Here is a 20,672-nt window from a genome sequence, read left to right on the forward strand (position 1 = left end):
AACCACCTTCCGCGGGTCTTGCAAAGAGATTAAACTGAGCAATTGATTCAAGGTGGGACCCCGCCCTAGGTGGGACACACCTTCTCCTGGGGAGTTGAAGATCAACTTTGACGGATAGAGTCTTGGCAACCAGAGCCTGGCCAGCATCACAGGTCATGAGGAATGTGGATAGGAAGTGATAATGGCTTTTTCGAATCCTATTGTTGAAGATTCCAATGAGACGGAGGTTCAAGCACTTCTAAAGGGGCTGCGGTATGCAAACCAATCAGAGTTGAATCATACTATCGTTGAGAGAGATTCTCTCCATGTGGTTAGGTGGGACAGAGATGGAGCTAGCTTCCCTTGGAGATTTGCAGACGCTATTGAGGAGATTCAGGACATGTTGGAGTGGCACAATTTAAAGATTCGACATGTTTGGCAATTGGCCAACTCGGATGCAGATTCTCTTACTTGATCGAGGTTGATAGACTTGATCAGGCTATTTGATGACCTTCCTCCTTGAGGATGTATTACTTCATGAATGTCTATATGTTTTTTCCCACCTTCCTCCTTGAGGATGTATTACTTCCTGAATGTTTATATTTTTTCCCCTTGCTTTAGTTTCTTCGCTTCAGTACTACTTTGACAATCTTGGACATTGGGCACTTGCCCCTTTTTTCTTCTAATAAAATTTTTCACCACAAGAAAAAATACCGTTCTGGAAGGTTTAGAGTTTGAAACCCTTCCCAGGACTGCATTACATACATGCATATGCACAATATATGTGTGTGTGTGCGCGCGCGCGGGTGGGGGGGGAGCAGAGAGAGAGAGAGAGAGGTAGACACAAACTAACTAATCCAAATGTTACATATAAAAATAAATGTTTCTAAGCACAGTTGAATGCGATCATAATGCATTAATGTTTCTTAAATTCTGAAGAACAATAATAGCATAAAATTGCACACTAGCCTAAGATTCTAGCAATCAGGTAGGGAAACAACCAATAAAAGTAACAGCTTGTGTATCATGCAATAACTGCATCCATAAACATGCAAATGAGCTCCGTATGTTCAATAAAATACCTAAAAAGTTCTACAAAGAAGGAAACAACTTACCCATCCAAGACTAGCTTCAAATGATGCACAAGAGTTGATATGTGACCAGTGACCTGAAATAGAAACACAAATAATGACACAATGGGTGGTCACATTCAGCAATTCTTATTTATACGATGCAACCAAAGTTCACTGGAAGCATGGTTTTAAATTTCGGCCAAAATCCGATATTTCGGTAGGGACCGAAATCTGAAATTTCGGATTTCAGTTTTCATTTCGGCCGAAATTTGGTCATTTTGGCCAAATTTTTTAAAATTTTGGTCATTTAAAAAACAAATCAGTTTCAGTATGAAAACCGAAACCAAAATTTAAAACCTTGACTGGAAGCTACCAACCTGGACACGAGGGATCAGTTTCGTAAGAGTTCTAATAGCAGAACGTCTAATGTCAAATGAAGCATCCACTTTAAACAAGCGAATAAGCGCCGGAAAAAGAAGATGCATGTGTTCATCCAAAGTCCCTGCAAAATTATAAATATCTATGAGAACGTTTAAAATGGTTACTACGATTCAGACAGATAGAAGTGTAAGAAGGATAAAAGCAGAAAAGAAAAAAGAGTCAAAGCCACCAACCACCAAACACTTCCAGGGTATGCAGAATATCAAAAACATAGGTGTAGTCATTGCACCGCTCGGCATCACTTAATACTTGAATACAGCACGGAAGAATAAGAGGAAGATACGTTCTAAATTCATCATTCAGTGCTAAGCAAAGTTGTTCCACAAGGTGTAGAATCTGAGAAAATCTAATGTAAGATACAACAAAAAGTGGTCTTGCAAAGCTGCAAACTGAAGGGAAAAATGTTTCCAGTTCGTCGGACTAGATGAATCATCTAGTCTGACGGCCAGAAACACAGCGGGGCCCATATTGTTGGATGATCCAAACCATGCGTTTGATAGCCCCTGACATAGATAGGGTGTGCCCAAAAAATTATCTCCATAGGATCATCCTAGCCCTTGATTTGTGGAGGTTTAAAATGGACAGATTTTGAACCTCCAGAAATCAAGGGTATGGATGATCCTATGGAAATGATTTTTTGGGCACACCATATCTATGTCAAGGCCCATCAAATGAATGTGTTGAATCACCCAACAATGTAGGCCCCACTCGATTTCTAGTCGATGGACCTGATAACTTATCTGGTCGGACAGACTAGAAAATGTGAGCCCATATATATATATATATATATATATATATATATATATAGAGAGAGAGAGAGAGAGAGAGAGAGAAAAGGGTTCCTGAGGTTAACCTCATATAGCTTATATGAGGTGGCGCTCACAAAACATAAGGGGCCCACATTGTTAGGATGATCCAAAGCATTCATTTGAAAGGCCCCATCATAGATAGGGTGTGTACAAAAAATCAGCTCCCTTGGATCATCCTAACCCATCCAAAAGTGGAGGGCAAAATGGATAGACACTTTTTGCCCATAAATCTGCCCATTTTTTCCTCCACTTTTGGAGGGGTTAGGATGATCCAATGGAGTTGATTTTTGGTACACACCCTATCTATGATGGGGCCTTGCAAATGAATGGTTTGAATCATCCAAACAAAGTGGGCGCATTATGTTTTGTGAGCGCCACCTCATATAAGCTTATATGAGGTTAACCTCAGGAACTCTACTCTCATATATATATATATATATATATATATATATATATATATATATATATATGGGATTTGCTAAGGTCCATCGCAAAAGGCTTTTCGCGGCTGGTCTGTCGCAATTCAGACCAGCCACCTCGTGAATGGAGACAAAAGCTGTTGTCTCCATTCACGAGGTGGCGGGTCTGAAGTGCGACAGACCAGCCGCAAAAAGCCTTTTGTGATGGACGCTAGCAATTCCTATATATATATATATATATATATATATATATATAGACACACACTCACACACACACACACACACCAGAAATCAAACTTACAGGTGAGCCTTGCACAGGACGGTTAGTGGCGGGCAAACTGAAGGAAGACCACAATTCTGAAATGAGGGAGAGCAACTCCGGCAGATACTTACGTATATGCTGCAAGGGACACCCCCAGTGATCAAATATTATAGGAAAAAACCTCAATGGCGAAAGTTTTTATGGAAAACCATACCTGACGAACAATAGATACCAATGTTCCAAGCTTCCAAGTGATAAACTCCTTCAGCCCATCTTCGCATGTGCGAACAATATGAAAAAGTTCAGGCAAAACCTGCAAATAGGAACAAACACTTAATCCAAGCATCCCACCGACTCAAAGTGCAATATATCAATGCAAACATCTCCTTAAGTACACAAGTTAAGATAGAACTACAATCCTATTTGCTGCAGATTGTCAGCTCTTACCAAATTTCTTTTGTTACTTGCAATGGTTCAATCAAAAATTATTTTAGGGAATATTTTAGCCTAGTTTTATTAATGGATAAGAAACTCAATAATCACTGCTGTAACTTGAGTGATGCAAGACGATCGAAGGTTAAACTGATACTTCGCTCTGATACCAAATCTGATGTAGCAGGGAAATTATGATTTTGAGTCCTAAAATAGGTGATTAGATTGGTGAAATATTTTTACGAAGTTTATGATAGGTTTGGAGGGGTTCAAACATATGCCGGGAAGCTGTCGAAGGATGACGAAAAGGTGTAAAATTAGTATAGGGGAAAAACAAAGTGGCGCGAGGTTTAGGCTGAGATGGGATGGTAAAAACAAGAATAAAAATTAGGGTTTGGAGGTTTTAGGCAAGGAGAAAGAAAAAATTTTGCTTTTTGTAGACGGAATCAAGAAAAAAGAGAGAAAATAGAGAAATATAGATTGTAAGTAATAAAGAAACATGAAACTTATCTCAAGGCATCCCACCAAGAGTTTTCTTAAGCATCTCACCAAAGAAGTTTCGGCATCTCACGAACGAAGAAGAAGGCATCACGCCTTGAGGATGAAGGCTTCAAACCCACAATTTTGCAAAGCAACAAAGAACAACCCTTTTCATTCATTCATTCCATCATCATAGCTTAACATAGAATCGTATTAAAGTGCTTGAGGCTTACAATATATAAGAAAAAAAAAACCTAAAAAAGTTCTAAAACCCTAAAAAAACTAATAATTTTGGACCAAAATGCCCTCTAATAACTTAGACTTATTTCCTACTAAAAATTCTATAATACATGTGTGCGGCCTATTTAAAATACACGCAACCCAAAGATCTTAAGTGATTTTCATAGGAAAAGACTCTAATATCGTCATATGACTTAAAAAGACTTAAATAATACTCTAAAAGTTGCCGTTCAAAAAAAAGTAGTCTAAAGTCTAAAACTAAAAAAACACTTTAAAAGCAGCACTCCGTTAACGAGAGCGAAACAGGGATTTCCTCACGGATTCCATCTAATTCCCTCGGAAAGGCCGGTAAACTCTATGGTTTTACAGAGTTTTGTGGTTTTCCCTTGCCAAAAATGCGGAGGCATAGTTTTAAATTTCGGCCGAAATATGAAATGTCGGCCGAAATATTTTGGTTTTGGTTTGGATCGAAATAGAAATTACATTCAATCGGATTTTTACATGATTTCCCCGAAATTTCGCCAAAATCCGAAATTTCAATTTCGTTTTTTACCCTTATTTACAAAATTTCTACCGAAATGTAAAGATTTCCACCAAAATTACCGAAATTTCCACCGAAATGGCCGAAATTTTGTACTCTTCGGTGAAATTTTTAAGAAAACCGAAATTTTTGTCAAATTTTTACATGATTTCGGCCGACATTTAAAACCTTGTGCGGAGGAGAAACATCGATGGAAGAGTAGCCGGAATCGGAGGAGGAATATGTGAAAGTGAAGCCCAAGCTCGTGAGATCATCAGATTCCAAGAACGAGTAGTCGTTGAAACCGAAGACGGTTCAGATGGGAGGGTTAACCTAGGTTTTCCAGTTCGAGGTCGTCGTGGAAGACCTCCGGAGATAAGGGGGACCACAGGTAATGCTCAACCACTCGAAGTGGAGTGGGAAACACAACTTTCCAGGAAAAACAAGAGGCTGAGGAATGGTGAGAAGAGAAGAAGAGAAGCCCATCTTGGGGACTGGATTTGCTCCGGGTGTAAGTTCAAGAACTTCAAGAGAAGTCTGGAATGTCTCAAGTGTGCCAATCATTGCATTTATGTCCGCTTACGTCTTATGGCATGGATGGAGAGTAGCAAGGTTTTAAATCTCAGTTTCGGTTTCGGTTTCGGTCATCACCGAAACCGAAACATTTCGGTTTCGGTACGAAATTTCGGACGAAATCTTGTAAAAATTTCACCTGCTCAAGGTTTTTTGAAACTCAATTTTAATGGATCTAGTGTGGGAAACCCAGGGCCATGTAGAATAGGGGGAGTCTTAAGAGATGACCAAGACAATGTAATATGGGCCTATTCGGGTCCTATCAAGATAGCGGATGCTAACGAGGCAGAAGTCAGGGCCATTCACCATGGTATCAAGCTACTTGAGAATGTAGATTTGGAAAGGATGGAAATAGAAGGAGACTCAACGAAAGTGATAAGATGGATTAATGGCTTACATTCAATACCGTGGAGGTTTGCGACCTTTTTTCATGAAATACAAGATCAGGTTGGAGAAGCTACTATAAAAGCCTACCATGTAAAGAGGTCCGCTAACGGAATAGTAGATAAACTAGCCCGAGATAGGGTCTCAGGGCGAGATTCGAGCAGTTTGATTTTTTGCCTCCGGGACTTATATTTTGTATTTTGCTTTTTTCGCCGATCTGTATGTGTTGACCTTCTCGGTCCCCTTCTATCAATAATATTTACCATTCAAAAAAAAAAAACATAAACGATGAGCCATATCTTCTTAATTCCTTGATTCTTCGCGGCATCTTGGAAGGTCCCCCATCATACTCCCCCGCTTTAAAAGATCTGACCGTGCTTAATATAAAGATTGACATGACAAGTATGAGTTCTTCAACTGGAATCTTCGCACATGTCATATACGGTTGTCCTTTCCAACGAACAAGGTACTTCCAATGCACAAGTAGCTTTGGACAATCATTTCGTTGATTCAAAGTAACATAATCAGAAGGTGTGCTTTCGATGTACTCCATGTATCGTGACAACTTAGGCGGAAAGGAACTTAGGTCCTCCGCTTCCTTAAGTTTGTAGACTTCGGCTCGTGTACCCTCGAGTAAGTAGTAGAAAATTAGCAGGGGTCCAAACATTATGATCAATGACTTTGTTGGTATGATCTAAAGCTCATGTTGACTATGTCAAACGATTTTTCTATTTCAAGGGTATTGTATGATAATGGTTGCTCTCTTGATCGTCCTATATTGCACATCGATTTTCCTCTTGATGTACTCCTAGTGAAGGACGATCAAAGGAAGGGGTAATAATTCGCTCCGATACCAAATCTAATGTAGAACGATCTAGCTGATACCAAACCTGATGTAGGATGGATCTATGGATGGGACGTTAGAAGCATGGTTTAAAATTTCGGTTTCGGTAACCGTTTCGAACCCCACCGAAAATTCCGAACTGAAATTCCGAAATTTCGGCCGAAATTTTGTAACACTTTTTTTTAAATAAATAATGCAATTTAAACGAAATTACAAAAATTACCGAAATTAATGGCGAAAAATGAAATTTCGGAAAATTTCAGTTTTAGTCCCCACCGAAATCCAAAATTTCGAATTTCGGTCGAAATTTAAAACCATGGTTAGAACTGTGCAGACACAAGCCAGAAAGTTGCTTCTCCTAACATCTGTTATTAGATTGGGAAAATATTTCTACTAGATTTAGGATAGGTTTAAAAGGTTGTAGATGCATGCAGGGAAGTCCAGACTATGCCGGGAAGTTGCAGACGTATGCCGGGAAGCTGCAGGCAAAGGGTTTTGGGAAAGATTAAGGAACACATGGTTCAAGGTGAAATGGGATGGATGGAGGTTTCAGGCAAGAGAAAGGAATATTTTATGTTCCTAGATAGATTGTTTTGTAGAGGAAACCAAAAAAGAAAACATAAAAGAGATAGATACCAAAGTTGGAATCTCACCAACTAAAACCCAAGGCATCGCACCAAGGGATTCCTAGGCATCGCACCTTAGGGAAGATCAAGATATCACACCTTGGGTGGGAATAGACATCACATCCACACAAGAGAAGAAGCTTTCAAAATCTTTGTTCAATCATCTATTTCATCATTCATTTTATCATGGCTAAAAGAAAAATGCTCTAAGGCTTACAATATATAAGAAGAAAGAAGAGAACTAGAAAGTTCTAAAATCCGAAAAAACCTAATACCTTGACTTAAAAAACCCTCTAATGACTCAAAGGATTGCTTCATGCTTCAAAATCCCGTAATACATGTGTGGGGTCAATTTAAAACACACATAACTCAAAGAACTTAAGTGATTTTAGTGGGAAAAGACTAATACCCCACATATGACTTAAAAAGACTTAAATAAGGATCAAAGAATAAGAAAATGTGGCGCATCGTTGATGTTAAAAATATTTTATTTAGTAGTTTTTTTTTTCTGGATCTGAAATTTATTTTTCCCATTCAAAAAAAAAAACTACTAAATAAAATACTTTTCACATCAACAATGCGCCACATTTTCTTATTTCTTTGATCATTCTTGGCATCTTGGATGGTCCCCCCATCATACTCCCCCACTTTAAAGGACTCGACCCTGTCGAGTATAATTGAAACTTCTTTGGTAGGATTCGTCACCTTTGATCTTCGTGCACGGCGGATATGGTTGTCCTTTCCAACGGACTAAGTACTTCCATTTTAGTAAGCATGTCAAATGGTTGCGTCCTATGATGAGCACAATTTCAATTTCAATATAGTCTTCAAGCTTTACAACCATTTGCATCACCATCCGTGTCCTTTGACACTAACTGAAACTCTAGCAAGCTCTGCCGAGTCTTCTTTTCAAAGTGTATTGAATAGAGATTGTCGCCATCTTTATCCTCGTGCAACGCATATGAGCTAAGCATTGTCGAAACTAGCTTTGTATCACGTTAGTGGCTAGAGTCCATTGCTCAAATTTTGTGCCCTCCATAATAGGTATCAGCAATGATTGTTCCGGTACGAACTCATGACTCTGCATCTTGGAGTCTTCAAGACTAGAAGAGCTGCATGGAAATCTTGATGAGTATGATCCCCATGATCCAAGCGGGACAACAATCGGTCAAATTTAGCGTTTAAGGCTTTCAACAATTCAAGTATTCAATCTTCACTGCATCTATACCACATGATTCCAACTTCAGCTATGATACCAAATCTGATGCAGGACGATCGAAGGTTGAATTGATACTTCGCTTTGATACCAAATCTGATGCAGGGTGATCGAAGGAATTCACTCTGATACCAAATCCGGTGTAGAACGATCTAGCTCTGATACCAAAGCTGATGTAGGACGGATCTATGGAAGGGACATTAAAAGTGTGCAGACACAAGCCGGAAAGTTGCATATTTATACTGAGATGGTGTAGAATGTTGTGGGAAAGAATATGAGTAAAATGAATGAATAAAAATTAAGGGTTTGGATCTTAAAATCTGTTATTAGATTGGAAAAATATTTCTACTGGGTTTAGGATAGGTTTAGAATGTTGCAAACATATGATGGGAATGTGCAGATGTATGCCGAGAAGCTTGCATGCAAGGGTTTTGGAAAGATTAAGGGACACAGGGTTCAAATTAAGATGGGATGGAGGTTTCAGGCAAGAGAAAGGATTATTCTTTGTTCCCGGACAGATTGTTTTGTAGAGGAAACCTAAAGGGCGCATTTGGATCGCGAGATTAGGGAAGAAGAATCGGAGTTCGATTCTTTTTCTGCTGATTCACCCGTTTGGAACGAAATTGGGTAAGGGAATGGAGACACCTGGCGAAGATAATGTTGGAATTTAAGGGGGATTTCGTTACCCTCCCCAACAGGTGGTATTCTCTCTCTCTCTCTCTCTCTCTCTCTCTCTCTCTCTCTCTCTCTCTCTCTCTCTCTCTCTCTCTCTCTCCCGAAAGCTACACCTCCTCTCTCTCTCATCATACTCTTCCTTTTACCCATGAAAGTATTGTTCAATATCACCAACAAAAGCACTTTTACAGAGCTCATTATCAAGCTCTTGAGTTGCTGCTACAGGATTTTTCAAGATTGTCATCAAAATATGGAGTTTCTTGCTGGAAAAAAAAAGGACAAAAAACAAAAATCAATTGTTTCTAGTTATCAGCAAGGTACCCAGTTTCTTGGTCTAAGACAAAAGGAGAAAAAGAAATCCCAGATTTTCAGAGATGGGTTATCTTCATCTTCTTCATGAATATGTTCATTTGGGAATTTTTTATTAGGGTTTTCTTTCCTTAGCTTGCTCTTGGGGGATCTTTCTCTTGATGGTGTTTCTAGGGTTTGGTTGGATCCCTATTACAAGATCTTGTAATTAGGGTTAGGATTTGGATCTTTCTCTTGGTCAGGGTTATTGATCGACCAAAACGATTTAAGATGGGTTTGTGAGAAGCATGACAAAAGGAGAGAGAAGAGGGTCTGGGAGAGGACAGAGGTAGATGTCAATACAATTCCCAATTCTAAAACATTATCCAAACATGAGAATCGATATTTTCATTCCCTTTACCGAGGGAATTGGTATGGGAATGGAATTTGATGTCCATACAAATTCTTGATTCCTGGAATCCACCCAAAAAGAAAACGTGGAAGAGATAGATAGCAAGGTTGGAATCTCACCAACTAAAACCCAAGGCATCGCACCAAGGGGTTCCTAGGCATTGCACCTTTGGGAAAATCAAAGTATCACACCTTTGCACGGAGTAGACATCACATCCACAAAAGAGAAGAAGTCTTCATGTTCAATCATTTATTTCATCATTCATTTTATCGTGGCTAAAAGAAAAGTGCACTAAAGCTTACAATATAAGAAGAAAGAAGAGAATTAGAAAGTCCTAAAACCCTAAAAAAAACCTAATACCACGGACCAAAATACCCTCTAATGACCTAAAGACTTCCTTCATACTTCAAAATCTCGTAATACATCTGAGGCCTATTTAAAACACACATAACCGAAAGAACTTAAGTGATTTTAGTGGGAAAAGACTCTATATGACTTAAAAAGACATAAATAACACTCAAAAAACTAAATAAAACACTTTTAACATGAACAATGTGCCAATCTTATTGAATCCTTTATTCTTCTTGGCATTTTGGATGGTCCCCCATCATCGAAGCATTTCAGAGAGTGTGTGATATGCCAAGGGCATTCTCTCAACACAGCTTAATCACAAAGTTCCAATTTCATATATTAGAGAAACAATGGAAAGCATGGAAATAGTAACACAGAAAAGTCAATACTGGAAAAATCAAAAATAAAAGTATAAAGAAATCGGCTAGAACTCATTGATAAAGCTCATGGTCTCACCTTTGGTAAATATGGGACACAGCCGAGGCCCATTGACTAGTTACACAACAAGAAAATTAGTTGAAAGTCAAGTTAGAAACCAAAAATGATAAGAACGGTAAGCAAAAAAATCAATATTAACTCTGCATCCTACCTTGAATATGAACATAAGAGACCCGATCACCTTGTGGTGATAACTTGAGAGTGAAGGATCACGAAGAATCCGCATAAGAGAATTGATGGCAACCTAGTCATTAGAAATCAGTTTAATACCATGCAAGAACAAAGAAGCTGTGCCAAATTTTCCTTTAAATAAATACCGTAGCAAAATAATCCTCAGAAGTTGCAAAAGATGGGCCAAGATCAGTAGGTAAATCATCCATAGATCGTATGTGTTGTCCAGTATCACTTCCAGCACGGTTAACTTCCCCATGTGATCCTTGAAGGCTTTGCTGATTACGCTTATGTACATGAGGATCCAAAGCACCCATAATCCCTAAAACCTGGGAATGCGAACAGAATTTAGCCTGGAACATCAATAGGATATATCTTCGGAATAACAAATCAGAAGAAGTACCTTCAATACTTCTCGCCTGGTCGACCATGGAAACTCACCATTGAGCAATTTCAAGAGTAAACCGAGCAACTGTGAATACTGATTGTATGGAGTGATAACATAGCTGCCAAATGTAGGGAATAAGAATTTAACTTGCTACAAAAACTATCACACATACATTATAGCAACTTACGAAAAGAATAAGTCTCAAAAGCCCAGGAACCCAAAGCGTGCCAATAGTTGAGTTCTCCATGATTCAGACTCATGAAATGCTTAATGACGGAGGAAGAGAAACATGACGTATAGGGGGAGCCGAAAGGACCAAGTTAAGCAAATCTGATGGAAATTTTATATGCACTACTTAGAATCAGTACTCAGTACAATGACCGAGTTGTACTCGTATTATTGTAAAATATGACCAAATCCAACTGTTCCAATACACCTTCCAATCTTAAATAAATTACTTTGAACATAAATACTAATCACATTAGATATTTTGGGTAGTCAAGACAAATGCAAGAGGACTTGAGAATTGAGCAAAAAAATTATCAAATGCAGTGGAAAATTAAAAAAGAAACAACTAAAAAACTATCCTCTATGTTAGAAAATAAGAAAATTGATGAAAAAAAAAAAATTTAAAAACGGCTAGAAAACAAGTAACACTTGATCGTGTGCTAGTCACCTGAATATGACTAATTATCGAGTTCAAGTCTGTCCTAGGGCATTACATTGTTGCATTAAATCAACTGGGTGATAAATTTATGAAGGTGAATCATAAGTTGCTCAATTAACGGTTATGTGATTCCATCAAGGCAAAATCTATATCCACAAAGGTTGGGACACTTCCAGATTTCATTTACTATGAGTCATTCTAATATCGAGTTCTAGAGATGGAGCTTATGGAAGTTATTGGACATTGAAAAAATAAAGAGTGCATTGAAAGGCATGAATTTTTTCATTTTTGGAGAGGATAATGTTTGATGCAATTCATTACCGATATATACAATAATGGTAAGTAGCAGAAATACACAATTTCGTTTGACATAAGAAAAGAGAGACAGCATGTGACAGAATGTAGCATACCCCGTGCTCTGTACAACCTGACCAAGAGTTGCCACAGCCACTTCCCGCTTAATAACGGCAGCTCCATCCAATAGGGCTTCAACAATTAATGGCATTAGTTCACAAACATATTGCCTCATTGCAAACCCACCCTATAAAAAAATCAGAACTAAGTAAGAGTTTGCCATTCTAGGGGCAGACAAAAGGTTAAATGTCCATGTGAAAACAACACTGGTTGGTAATTCATGTATTACCTGAAGTGTAATGCAGCAAACATGAATGCTTACATCTATGATAAAAGTTAAACCAGCAGATGGAAGTAATTATAATTTACTTCGTAGAAACAAAAACGTGCAAAAAGCCAAAAACACATTCTTAACTTGAACATTTTAGATTAAAATGAAAGCTTTATCATCATTTCTTAACAAGATACTCGATATAAGAAAGCTGAACCCAAATAAGTAATTTAAATAGTAAAAAATATTTAACATACTGAAAACAAGGCAAAGCATCACACGTTTAGAATGAAGGAATTCAGCACAAGAACAAATAAGCAACTTTCGAGCTAGGAAAGTAACACATTTAAAATCGAACCGGAAAAAAAAAGGCAGATTTAATCTACCACTCTAGCAAGCTCCCCAACAGTTGCAAGAACTCCAGTGACAACACCATTATTAGCATTCACCCCAGTGCCTTCGCACAGCTTTGCCACAAGTGCCTGAACAATCAGGAAGTTCACTCAGTGAAACAGCATCCACTTATTCGGATTGAAGGAGCAAAACACTAAATAAACCTTGTGAATAGGAGCAATGTATGGAAGTATGAGTCGTTCACAATTGCGAATTAAACAACCCAAGAGTCTCGCACTTTCTTCTCTACATTTGCTATCTGCACTGCTACCAAAGTAACAGAGAAGTCACATATGAAGATTTATAAGATAACACACAGACAGCAACAATTACGTCATTGATTCAAGAAACATCGGCACTATTAGAAATGACCATGGATTTAAATTTCGGTTTCGACCTTGGCCAAATCCAAAATTTCGGCCGAAAGAACGAAATTTCGGAAAAATATTTTATTTTTTGGAAAAAAAATCATTTTCCCCAAAGTTCAGCCAAAATTTCAGGTTCGGTGGATTTCAGTTTCGGTCCCAACCAAAATCTGTAATTTCCGCCGAAATTTAAAACCATGTAATGACTATCTTTCAGCTTACCTCTGCTCTAGATGTGTCAACAACTGTATGAGATGCCGACGAAGCGCAGGAAGAACATATGCAGGATTCTTTTCAGATAATCTGCCAGCCACTGATATGGCTAACTCTCGAACATCAAAGTCCTATAGGAAGAAAAGAAAATGGAGCACAATATAACAGTTAAAATGCAACTATACAGATAAATAAATCCCTGAATTACTGATAACAATTAAAATGTTCATAAGAGCCATCCACAGGTCCACTTGAGATATAACTAGAAGATCAGAAGAACGTTCTGATAAAAAATCCACCCCACATGGTAACAACTAAGTTACAAAGCGGTGAAATAAAATAACTAAGAATCAGGTCTCCTACAGGGACACCTTCCATGTCCATAATGTTGTGGATGATCCGGGTGGATCTTGGCTAGGTGGGTCCAACTTAAGGGGCCCATTTGGGTCTATACAAAGGCTCATGTTAATTAGAGATTGAGACCAGCAGGAATGTCTGTTATTTCATGTCATTTGAATTTGTGATGAGGTGGCTGGGAAAAAGTTTATAAGTTAACGAGTGGGTGCTGACAAGGCTTCAGAGACTAATTAAAGAAGGGACTAATGTTTCTGTTTTAGCCGAATTTCAATGGTGTTCGAGTTTAGATTGCAATGGTGCTCAACTTCAGATTGCAAGTTGCAATTTCTGCAATTTTGGTATTGGAAGTTGGACACCGTGCCTATTCCTACTATGGACATCACACCATAAGAATGGCGTATACTTTGGAAGGAAATTTCATGAAGAATTCTGGTTGCCTTTTAATGTGCAACCAGTTAAACTTAAGGAGAAACATCCAAAGTTGAGATATTATGCTATAAATTATTAGAACAAATTAGCAATAGCTTTATTAGTAAGATCGAGAGAGGACAGAGATTTTTAATCATAGGTTTCTTTTCTCTGGTTTTTTTTTTTTTTTTGAATGATTTTTATTCATAGGTTTCTTCTATTCATAACATTTTGTTTCTTTTGTGGTAACCGTGTGGCTGAAGAAGAATAGAAGATTCCCATTATATTTTCTTTGATTTTTTATGTAATGGGAAAAAAGAATTACAAGATTGCTTACCATTAAAAAAAAAGAATTACAAGATTACTATTATGCTATTTGGCTTTTCTTTCTGTAAAAGAGGATGGTGATTGGTGTAAAATAAAAATGGAAGGAGAAGCAATGTAATGGAGGAGGAACACAAAACATGAAAGGAGGAGAATCTTCTTGTTGTTTTGGGGTGTGTTTAATAGAAAAAAAGAGGCGCCTACTCTTTTGCATTCCTAAGCAACTAGAAACATTTATTTTTCTTCCGGATGTTATGTTCTCTATCTCTCTCCTTTTTTTCTTCAGGGTGTTATGTTCTACCGATTTGTGCATTCCTAAACAAGTAGAAACATTTATTTGTGATTGGATCAACATCCGAAGTAGCTTTGTTTGGAGGCACAATCACAATGTAGTCAGCGGAAGAATAAGGAATGGCATGGCGAACGTAGCATCAAAGATGATTCAGAAGGGAGAAATATCTGGGATGTATTCAAACAAAAGAAGGCCGACAGGAGGCCCTAAGAGGAAGGTGACCGAGACCCGACGTGGGCAAGACGGGGCATTTTGTAATGCGGGGAAAATGTCAATTGCTAAGCCATGCTAAATAGCTCCGGAAACAGAGAGGGCAACAAAAATTTTCTCATTTGCATTTTGATTTCACGGGTGTGCAATCCCCTAAACAGGTGGAGCCATGATCTTGGTGGATCTTGGCTAGGTGGGTCCAACTCAAGGGGCCCATTTGAGTCCATACAAAGGCCCAAGTTAATTACAGATTGAAGGAGTAATGGACCGGCTGGAATGTCTGTCAATTTCATGTCACTTGCACGTGTGATGAGGTAGCAGGGCAAAAGTTTAAAAGTTAACGAGGGTGTGGTGATGTGGCTTCAAAAATTAATTAAAGAAGGAACTAATGTTTGAGTTTTAGCCGAATTTCATTGGTGTTCTACTTTAGATTGCATGTTTCAATTTCTGCAATTTCGATATTGAATATGGGACAGCACCCTATTCCTACTATGGACAGCACACCATAAGAATGGCGTATAATTTGGAATGAGATTTCATAAAGAATTCTGGTTGCCAGTTATATCTTAAGGAGAAACGTCCAAAGTTGATATATTATGCTATACATTATTAGATCAAATTGGCAATAGCTTTACTAGTATGATAAAAAGAGGACAGAGATTTTCATTCATAGGTTTCTATTCATAACATTTTGTTTCTTTTGTGGTAACCATGTGGCTTAAGAAGAATAGAAGATTCCATTATATTTTCTTTGATTTCTTATGAAATGGTTAAAAAGAATTACAAGACTGCTATTATGATATTTAGCCGACCCCAACTAGATTAGACTTGGTCAATTTGAGCAGGGTAGATCCTTTCACCTTCTTCATGAAAATTTTCTAAAGGATCCATTAGCCAACCCCAACTAGTTTGGGACAAAGGCTTAGTTGAGTTGAGTACTATGATATTTGGCTTTCCTTTTTGTAAAAGAGGATGCTGATTGGTGTAAAATAAAATTGGAAGGAGAAGTAATATACTGGAGGACGAACAATGAACGTGAAGTGAGGAGTAGAAGCTTCTTGTTGTTTTGGGGTGTTTTTCATAGAAAAAAAAGAGGATGCCTAATCTTTTTGCAATTCTTCTCCACCCCTCTCGTTTTTTTCTTCCGGGTGTTATGTTCTACAGATTTGTGCATTCCCAAGCAACTAGAAACATTAATTTGTGATTGGATCGGCATCCGAACTAGCTTCATTTGGAGGGAGAAATCAACTCCACTCGAATTAGGATAAGTGGAGTAGTTTTTTAATGATATGGAGTATCTGTCTTTAATACTCGTGGGAAACACTATTCCTGAACAAGATGAAAAAAGAATAAAAACGAGCTGGAAGCAAGATATAAAACAAACAGGATGAGAAGTTATCTAATATTCTGATTTAGAGGTAGTAAACTCTAAAGTATGTTAAAGACCCTCTAAGATTACTCCAAGTGATAAAATTGGATAGCATCCATATATTTCTTTATTGATGTATGACAACACACATACAAATGAACAGAAAAGTGAAGTGGGACACATATATTGATGGCTATTGCCTACACATTCTAAGTATGGGCCGTAAATATTAATCTACAAGTCAATGTTCTCTCAACAAAAACTTGCACACATTCTACTACATATATACACACATGACTACCTGCGTGCATGGCGTCACGGACCTATGGTTTGGGAGTCAGGTCCGTGCGGCACTTGCGTTGTCTCACAACAAGCAAGTAAGACTAGCAAGGTTGTGAGGGTCAAACCTACAAACAAGCAGAAGAAGAAGTGCTGAGTTTGCAAACACACACAAAGGAATGGGGCATACAAGTAGGCAAATGTTAATCTTTATTGCTGATTCTTGACAAGTTACAATAGGACTATGCCAAAAATGACTACAACTCCTAAGGGGTCCCGATCACCCGTTGACTAGAATGGAATCGGATATGCACTAGCAATGCACCACTCGATGGCCAAGCAAGCTTTCAGGGTAAAGAGCTTTAGCAACCTACTCACTTAGCCAGGAGTGCCCACCAAAGGTGCTCTTAGCTACTACTCCTGAAGAATTTACATGACATTGATGACCCAAAAGGGATCCTCCCCCAAAGAGATATCATCTTCTCTCTCTCTCCTCTTTCTATATATTGGTAATGACAACCCCTCCCATTACTTACGAGATTGGCAACCAAACACTACTTATCACAATTCTACTAGGTAAATCCTTAGTAGAACAAACATTACAAAAGTTAGACTCCTCCCTATTGACTACTTATACCACTAATCTACATGGCAACCATCTGCATCCAAACAGAGCCTTAAGAGGACAACAGATTCTCTCAGCTAGAAAGTACATGTATCTTCCACAAGGGAATGGGTAGGCACGCAACTTGACCAAACACCAAACACCAAACAATGAATTGGAACTATATGCTTATAACTGTAAAATGTACTTCCTTATGAAGTTGATATCTCTTTGTATTCTTCTTACAGAAGGCCCACGGCACAAGGACATGGCTGGCACAAAACCATAATCATTTAAACAAACATATAGGCTTGTCTACGAATATGGTTATTAGATAATCTAAAAATAAAAGTGGCTTTCTTTGTCTTCTCTTTACATTTGTTACAATGTGGCTTTCTTTGTCTTTCATTTACATTTGATACAAATTTTTTTTTTGAAAAGGCACTTCAGAAATAGAATCAGAATAGAACATGGCCAATAAAGCAACATAGATCACACTACAGCCATGGAAACCAATTGAGAAGCAGAAAAGACTAAAACACTATTATAAATTAAGCATGCCATTTGTCGCAGCTAGACAACGCAATCTGGTCCCCACCTATGGTTTTAAATTTCAGCCAAACTGAAAATTTCGGATTTCGGTTTGGATTTCAGCCGGAAAAAAAATCGGTCCGAAACCGAAACTTAAATCCATGTACCTATCTAATGTAAAAATTTGATCAATAACAGATTTCATACCTCATCATTTAGAGCAACAAAGATAGCACTCAAACTATCAGCCTGGGCTAAAAATTCATCAAAACCTCCATTTTCATGGAGAGACAGAAAGACAGACTGTCGAACACTGACATCAGAATCTGCCACAGCTGCAATAAGAAGTTTTTCCACAATCTGCATAAAGAGCAAGAACAATTAATTCTCATGTAGAACATACCTGACCAACTTGAATAAACATCATTAAATTCACAAGAGACTTTAATAACACATTTTTTTACAAATGCACAATTTAACGACAGTACGACACATTTACATTTTAAAAGTTCCACTACAATGTTCATAATAAAAAAAATGCCATCGCTATATGAAAAAGAAAATTAATATGAAGAGTTATGGTAACTAGAATATACTCACTAATGTTTCTGATATATATCGTGATATTTTGTGACCTTTTTTTATAAAATGTTAAAATTCCAAAATTTTCCTGATATTTTGGGGAAACATCATCGAGCTATCTTCATATATAGACTGTTGAAAAAGCGAATCAAATAAATATGATTGGGCCCAGTTAGTAAACTATCCATATAAAATAAAATAACCTTCAAAGTAAGAAAAGAAAAATGACACACAAATAGATATTGCATAACCGAGTGATAATAAAAATGAAGAATGCAAGAAAAAGCCATCAACATAATGGCCGGTACAAATACACTGGATCATTTCAAGACATACCTCCTCAATAAGGCGGCGGCGCTTTCCTCCACCAGTTCGATTGGACCTACTTGAACTAAATTGTGAACACACTACTCCAGAAAAAGAGTTCACAACTAACTTGCAGCAACAAAGGGCAGCATCTGTTCGTGTGGCACCGTCCTCATCTTCCAAATATATAACGACCGATTCTCGGGCAAACTCGAGAAGTTCATGCCCCTACCGCGATTATTTTTGAGGTGAGATGAATGGACAAAAAAGTACATTAAAAAAATAAATGGACAGAAAAGCCAGCATAAATAGAAAAGTAGATATTTAATGAGCCAACCTTGAAGTTGAAACGGGCTAGAGTTTTCAAAGCAAGTTGCACGAGGGCTGAACCACTGATATCTGAAACCTGTGGAGGATAGCTCATCGTATTGCTACGAACGACTGTAACACCAGGCCTTGCCTGTGGATAAATGGGCTTCGAAAGAGCCAGAGAAATGCAATCAAGCAAGCGCTCTTGTATAGTAGGCAGAAAAGATGGAATGCTGAAATGTTCAAAAGCCACAACATTGATGAGTAAATTACATCAAATAAAATGGAAAGAAGAGAAGTCTAACAGCAGAAGAAAATTTTTAAGTGTACCTGAGAGTTATATCCTCGAGGGCTTCTACAAGAGTTTGGGAAAGGCCAGCAGAAAACATAGAGTCCAAAAGAACACGAACATGAGGTTCCATAGCAGCCCTCATGGCTTTTGCAAAGCTTCCGACACAAGCCAAGGCCTCAAGAGAAGGTCTTCCTTTACGTGGAGCAATCTATGAATCATAAGAAATGTCAAGGCTCGATAATACTGTAATTACATTCAAAATGTCAAATTTTCTGAAACCCTAACTGGTCACTTACTGCATCACGCAAGTGCAATGTAATTGTAGGCAAATAATGGATGAGTTCCCCATCTAAAGCACCAGCCATCTCTCCAAGAGCAACGAACCCACTGGCACGTTCAGCTGGGATGCGCAGAACCGTAAGAATATGATCCATGCAAATCTGTACATGAAATTGCAGTTATGGATGGTATGCACAAGTAAAGAACTGTGAAATAATGACAACATCAACACCTATCCTTCTAAGTTGCATCAGTACGGATACGAGTGTCGAAATCCGACACAGGTATCGAGTGTCGATTCGGCATCAAAAAGAAAGATCCGTGGATTCTCCAAAATACTTTAATTAATTCTGAAATTTTAATTATAATAAATAAAGGAATTGCTGGCGTCCATTGCAGAAGGCATTTCGCGGATGGTCTGTTTCATGTGAGAACAGCCACTACATGAATGAAGACAAAATCAGCTAAAAGGTGAGCCTGTGTGGCTGCTCTCACATGCAACAGATCATCTGTGAAATGCCTTCTACGATGGTCACTAGCCAATCCCAATAAATAATATATTAAAAGTGTTAGTAGGTTGAGTACATATAATGTTTTATTTTCATACAAAATATAGAAAAACTTGCTATTAGAATGGATAAAGATTAAAACATGAAGGTTGTATTAGCAATATTCAGGAAAAAAAAAACAATTAAAAGAGACCTAGAAGTGTCTCTGTGAATCCTAAAGTATTGGAATCTAAGACACATCCAACACGGATTCTTCGCCCATTCAGAAGAATCAATATAATATAGTATCCTTCCACAAATCAGCAGCATACTACCAAAATAAACAATAGCATTGTCCACATGGACAGACCTTATACACGTAGTACAATTCCAAGAGTTATCACAGCTGTGATGAGACAAAAGATAGTGTATGGACCTTTAAGTAGTTTGTAACGAACCGATCACGCAAAAAGTGTGCAATACGAGGTAACAACGATGTTATGCTGAGACGAACAAGCCGATCCCGGTGCTCAAGGTATTTGAGAACAATATCTGCCACTTCTCTGTACCTCGACATCATGAATTCTCCTGTGTTCCTGACAAAAAAAGATATTTGATGATAAAATTACTCCTTTTTTGAAAAGAAAAAATTACTTCTTTTTTTGAATGGTAAAATAACTCCTTGTGCGGTAATTAATTTTTATTATTATCAAAACTAATAACAGCAGCAAACATGCAAATAAAAGGATCATGTAAGG

General features: G+C 37.9%; 1 protein-coding gene across 2 annotated transcripts in view; it reads right to left on the reverse strand.

Annotated features, from left to right (window-relative positions):
* The window catches only part of TOR (target of rapamycin), a 110,802-nt gene that overhangs the window by 71,447 nt on the left and 18,683 nt on the right, over nucleotides 1–20,672 (reverse strand). The window contains exons 6-24 of one of the 2 annotated variants that reach the window (XM_077367818.1): nucleotides 20,351–20,510; nucleotides 19,444–19,587; nucleotides 19,186–19,355; nucleotides 18,884–19,088; nucleotides 18,577–18,774; nucleotides 17,866–18,018; nucleotides 13,294–13,415; nucleotides 12,871–12,970; nucleotides 12,700–12,795; nucleotides 12,099–12,229; nucleotides 11,037–11,139; nucleotides 10,780–10,962; nucleotides 10,614–10,706; nucleotides 10,481–10,516; nucleotides 3,198–3,296; nucleotides 3,023–3,121; nucleotides 1,667–1,829; nucleotides 1,430–1,554; nucleotides 1,095–1,147 (exon numbers count right to left, since the gene is read on the reverse strand). In XM_077367818.1, the coding sequence (XP_077223933.1) occupies nucleotides 1,095–1,147; nucleotides 1,430–1,554; nucleotides 1,667–1,829; nucleotides 3,023–3,121; nucleotides 3,198–3,296; nucleotides 10,481–10,516; nucleotides 10,614–10,706; nucleotides 10,780–10,962; nucleotides 11,037–11,139; nucleotides 12,099–12,229; nucleotides 12,700–12,795; nucleotides 12,871–12,970; nucleotides 13,294–13,415; nucleotides 17,866–18,018; nucleotides 18,577–18,774; nucleotides 18,884–19,088; nucleotides 19,186–19,355; nucleotides 19,444–19,587; nucleotides 20,351–20,510 (2,433 nt within the window). Of the gene's footprint in view, nucleotides 1–1,094; nucleotides 1,148–1,429; nucleotides 1,555–1,666; nucleotides 1,830–3,022; nucleotides 3,122–3,197; nucleotides 3,297–10,480; nucleotides 10,517–10,613; nucleotides 10,707–10,779; nucleotides 10,963–11,036; nucleotides 11,140–12,098; nucleotides 12,230–12,699; nucleotides 12,796–12,870; nucleotides 12,974–13,293; nucleotides 13,416–17,865; nucleotides 18,019–18,576; nucleotides 18,775–18,883; nucleotides 19,089–19,185; nucleotides 19,356–19,443; nucleotides 19,588–20,350; nucleotides 20,511–20,672 lie in introns of both variants that reach the window. The other variant, XM_077367817.1, reaches the window with a different exon arrangement.

This window comes from Tasmannia lanceolata, unplaced genomic scaffold (genome assembly GCF_043159265.1).
Source record: "Tasmannia lanceolata isolate RefF3 unplaced genomic scaffold, GAP_Taslan_0.1 ptg000024l, whole genome shotgun sequence".
NCBI lineage: Eukaryota > Viridiplantae > Streptophyta > Magnoliopsida > Canellales > Winteraceae > Tasmannia > Tasmannia lanceolata.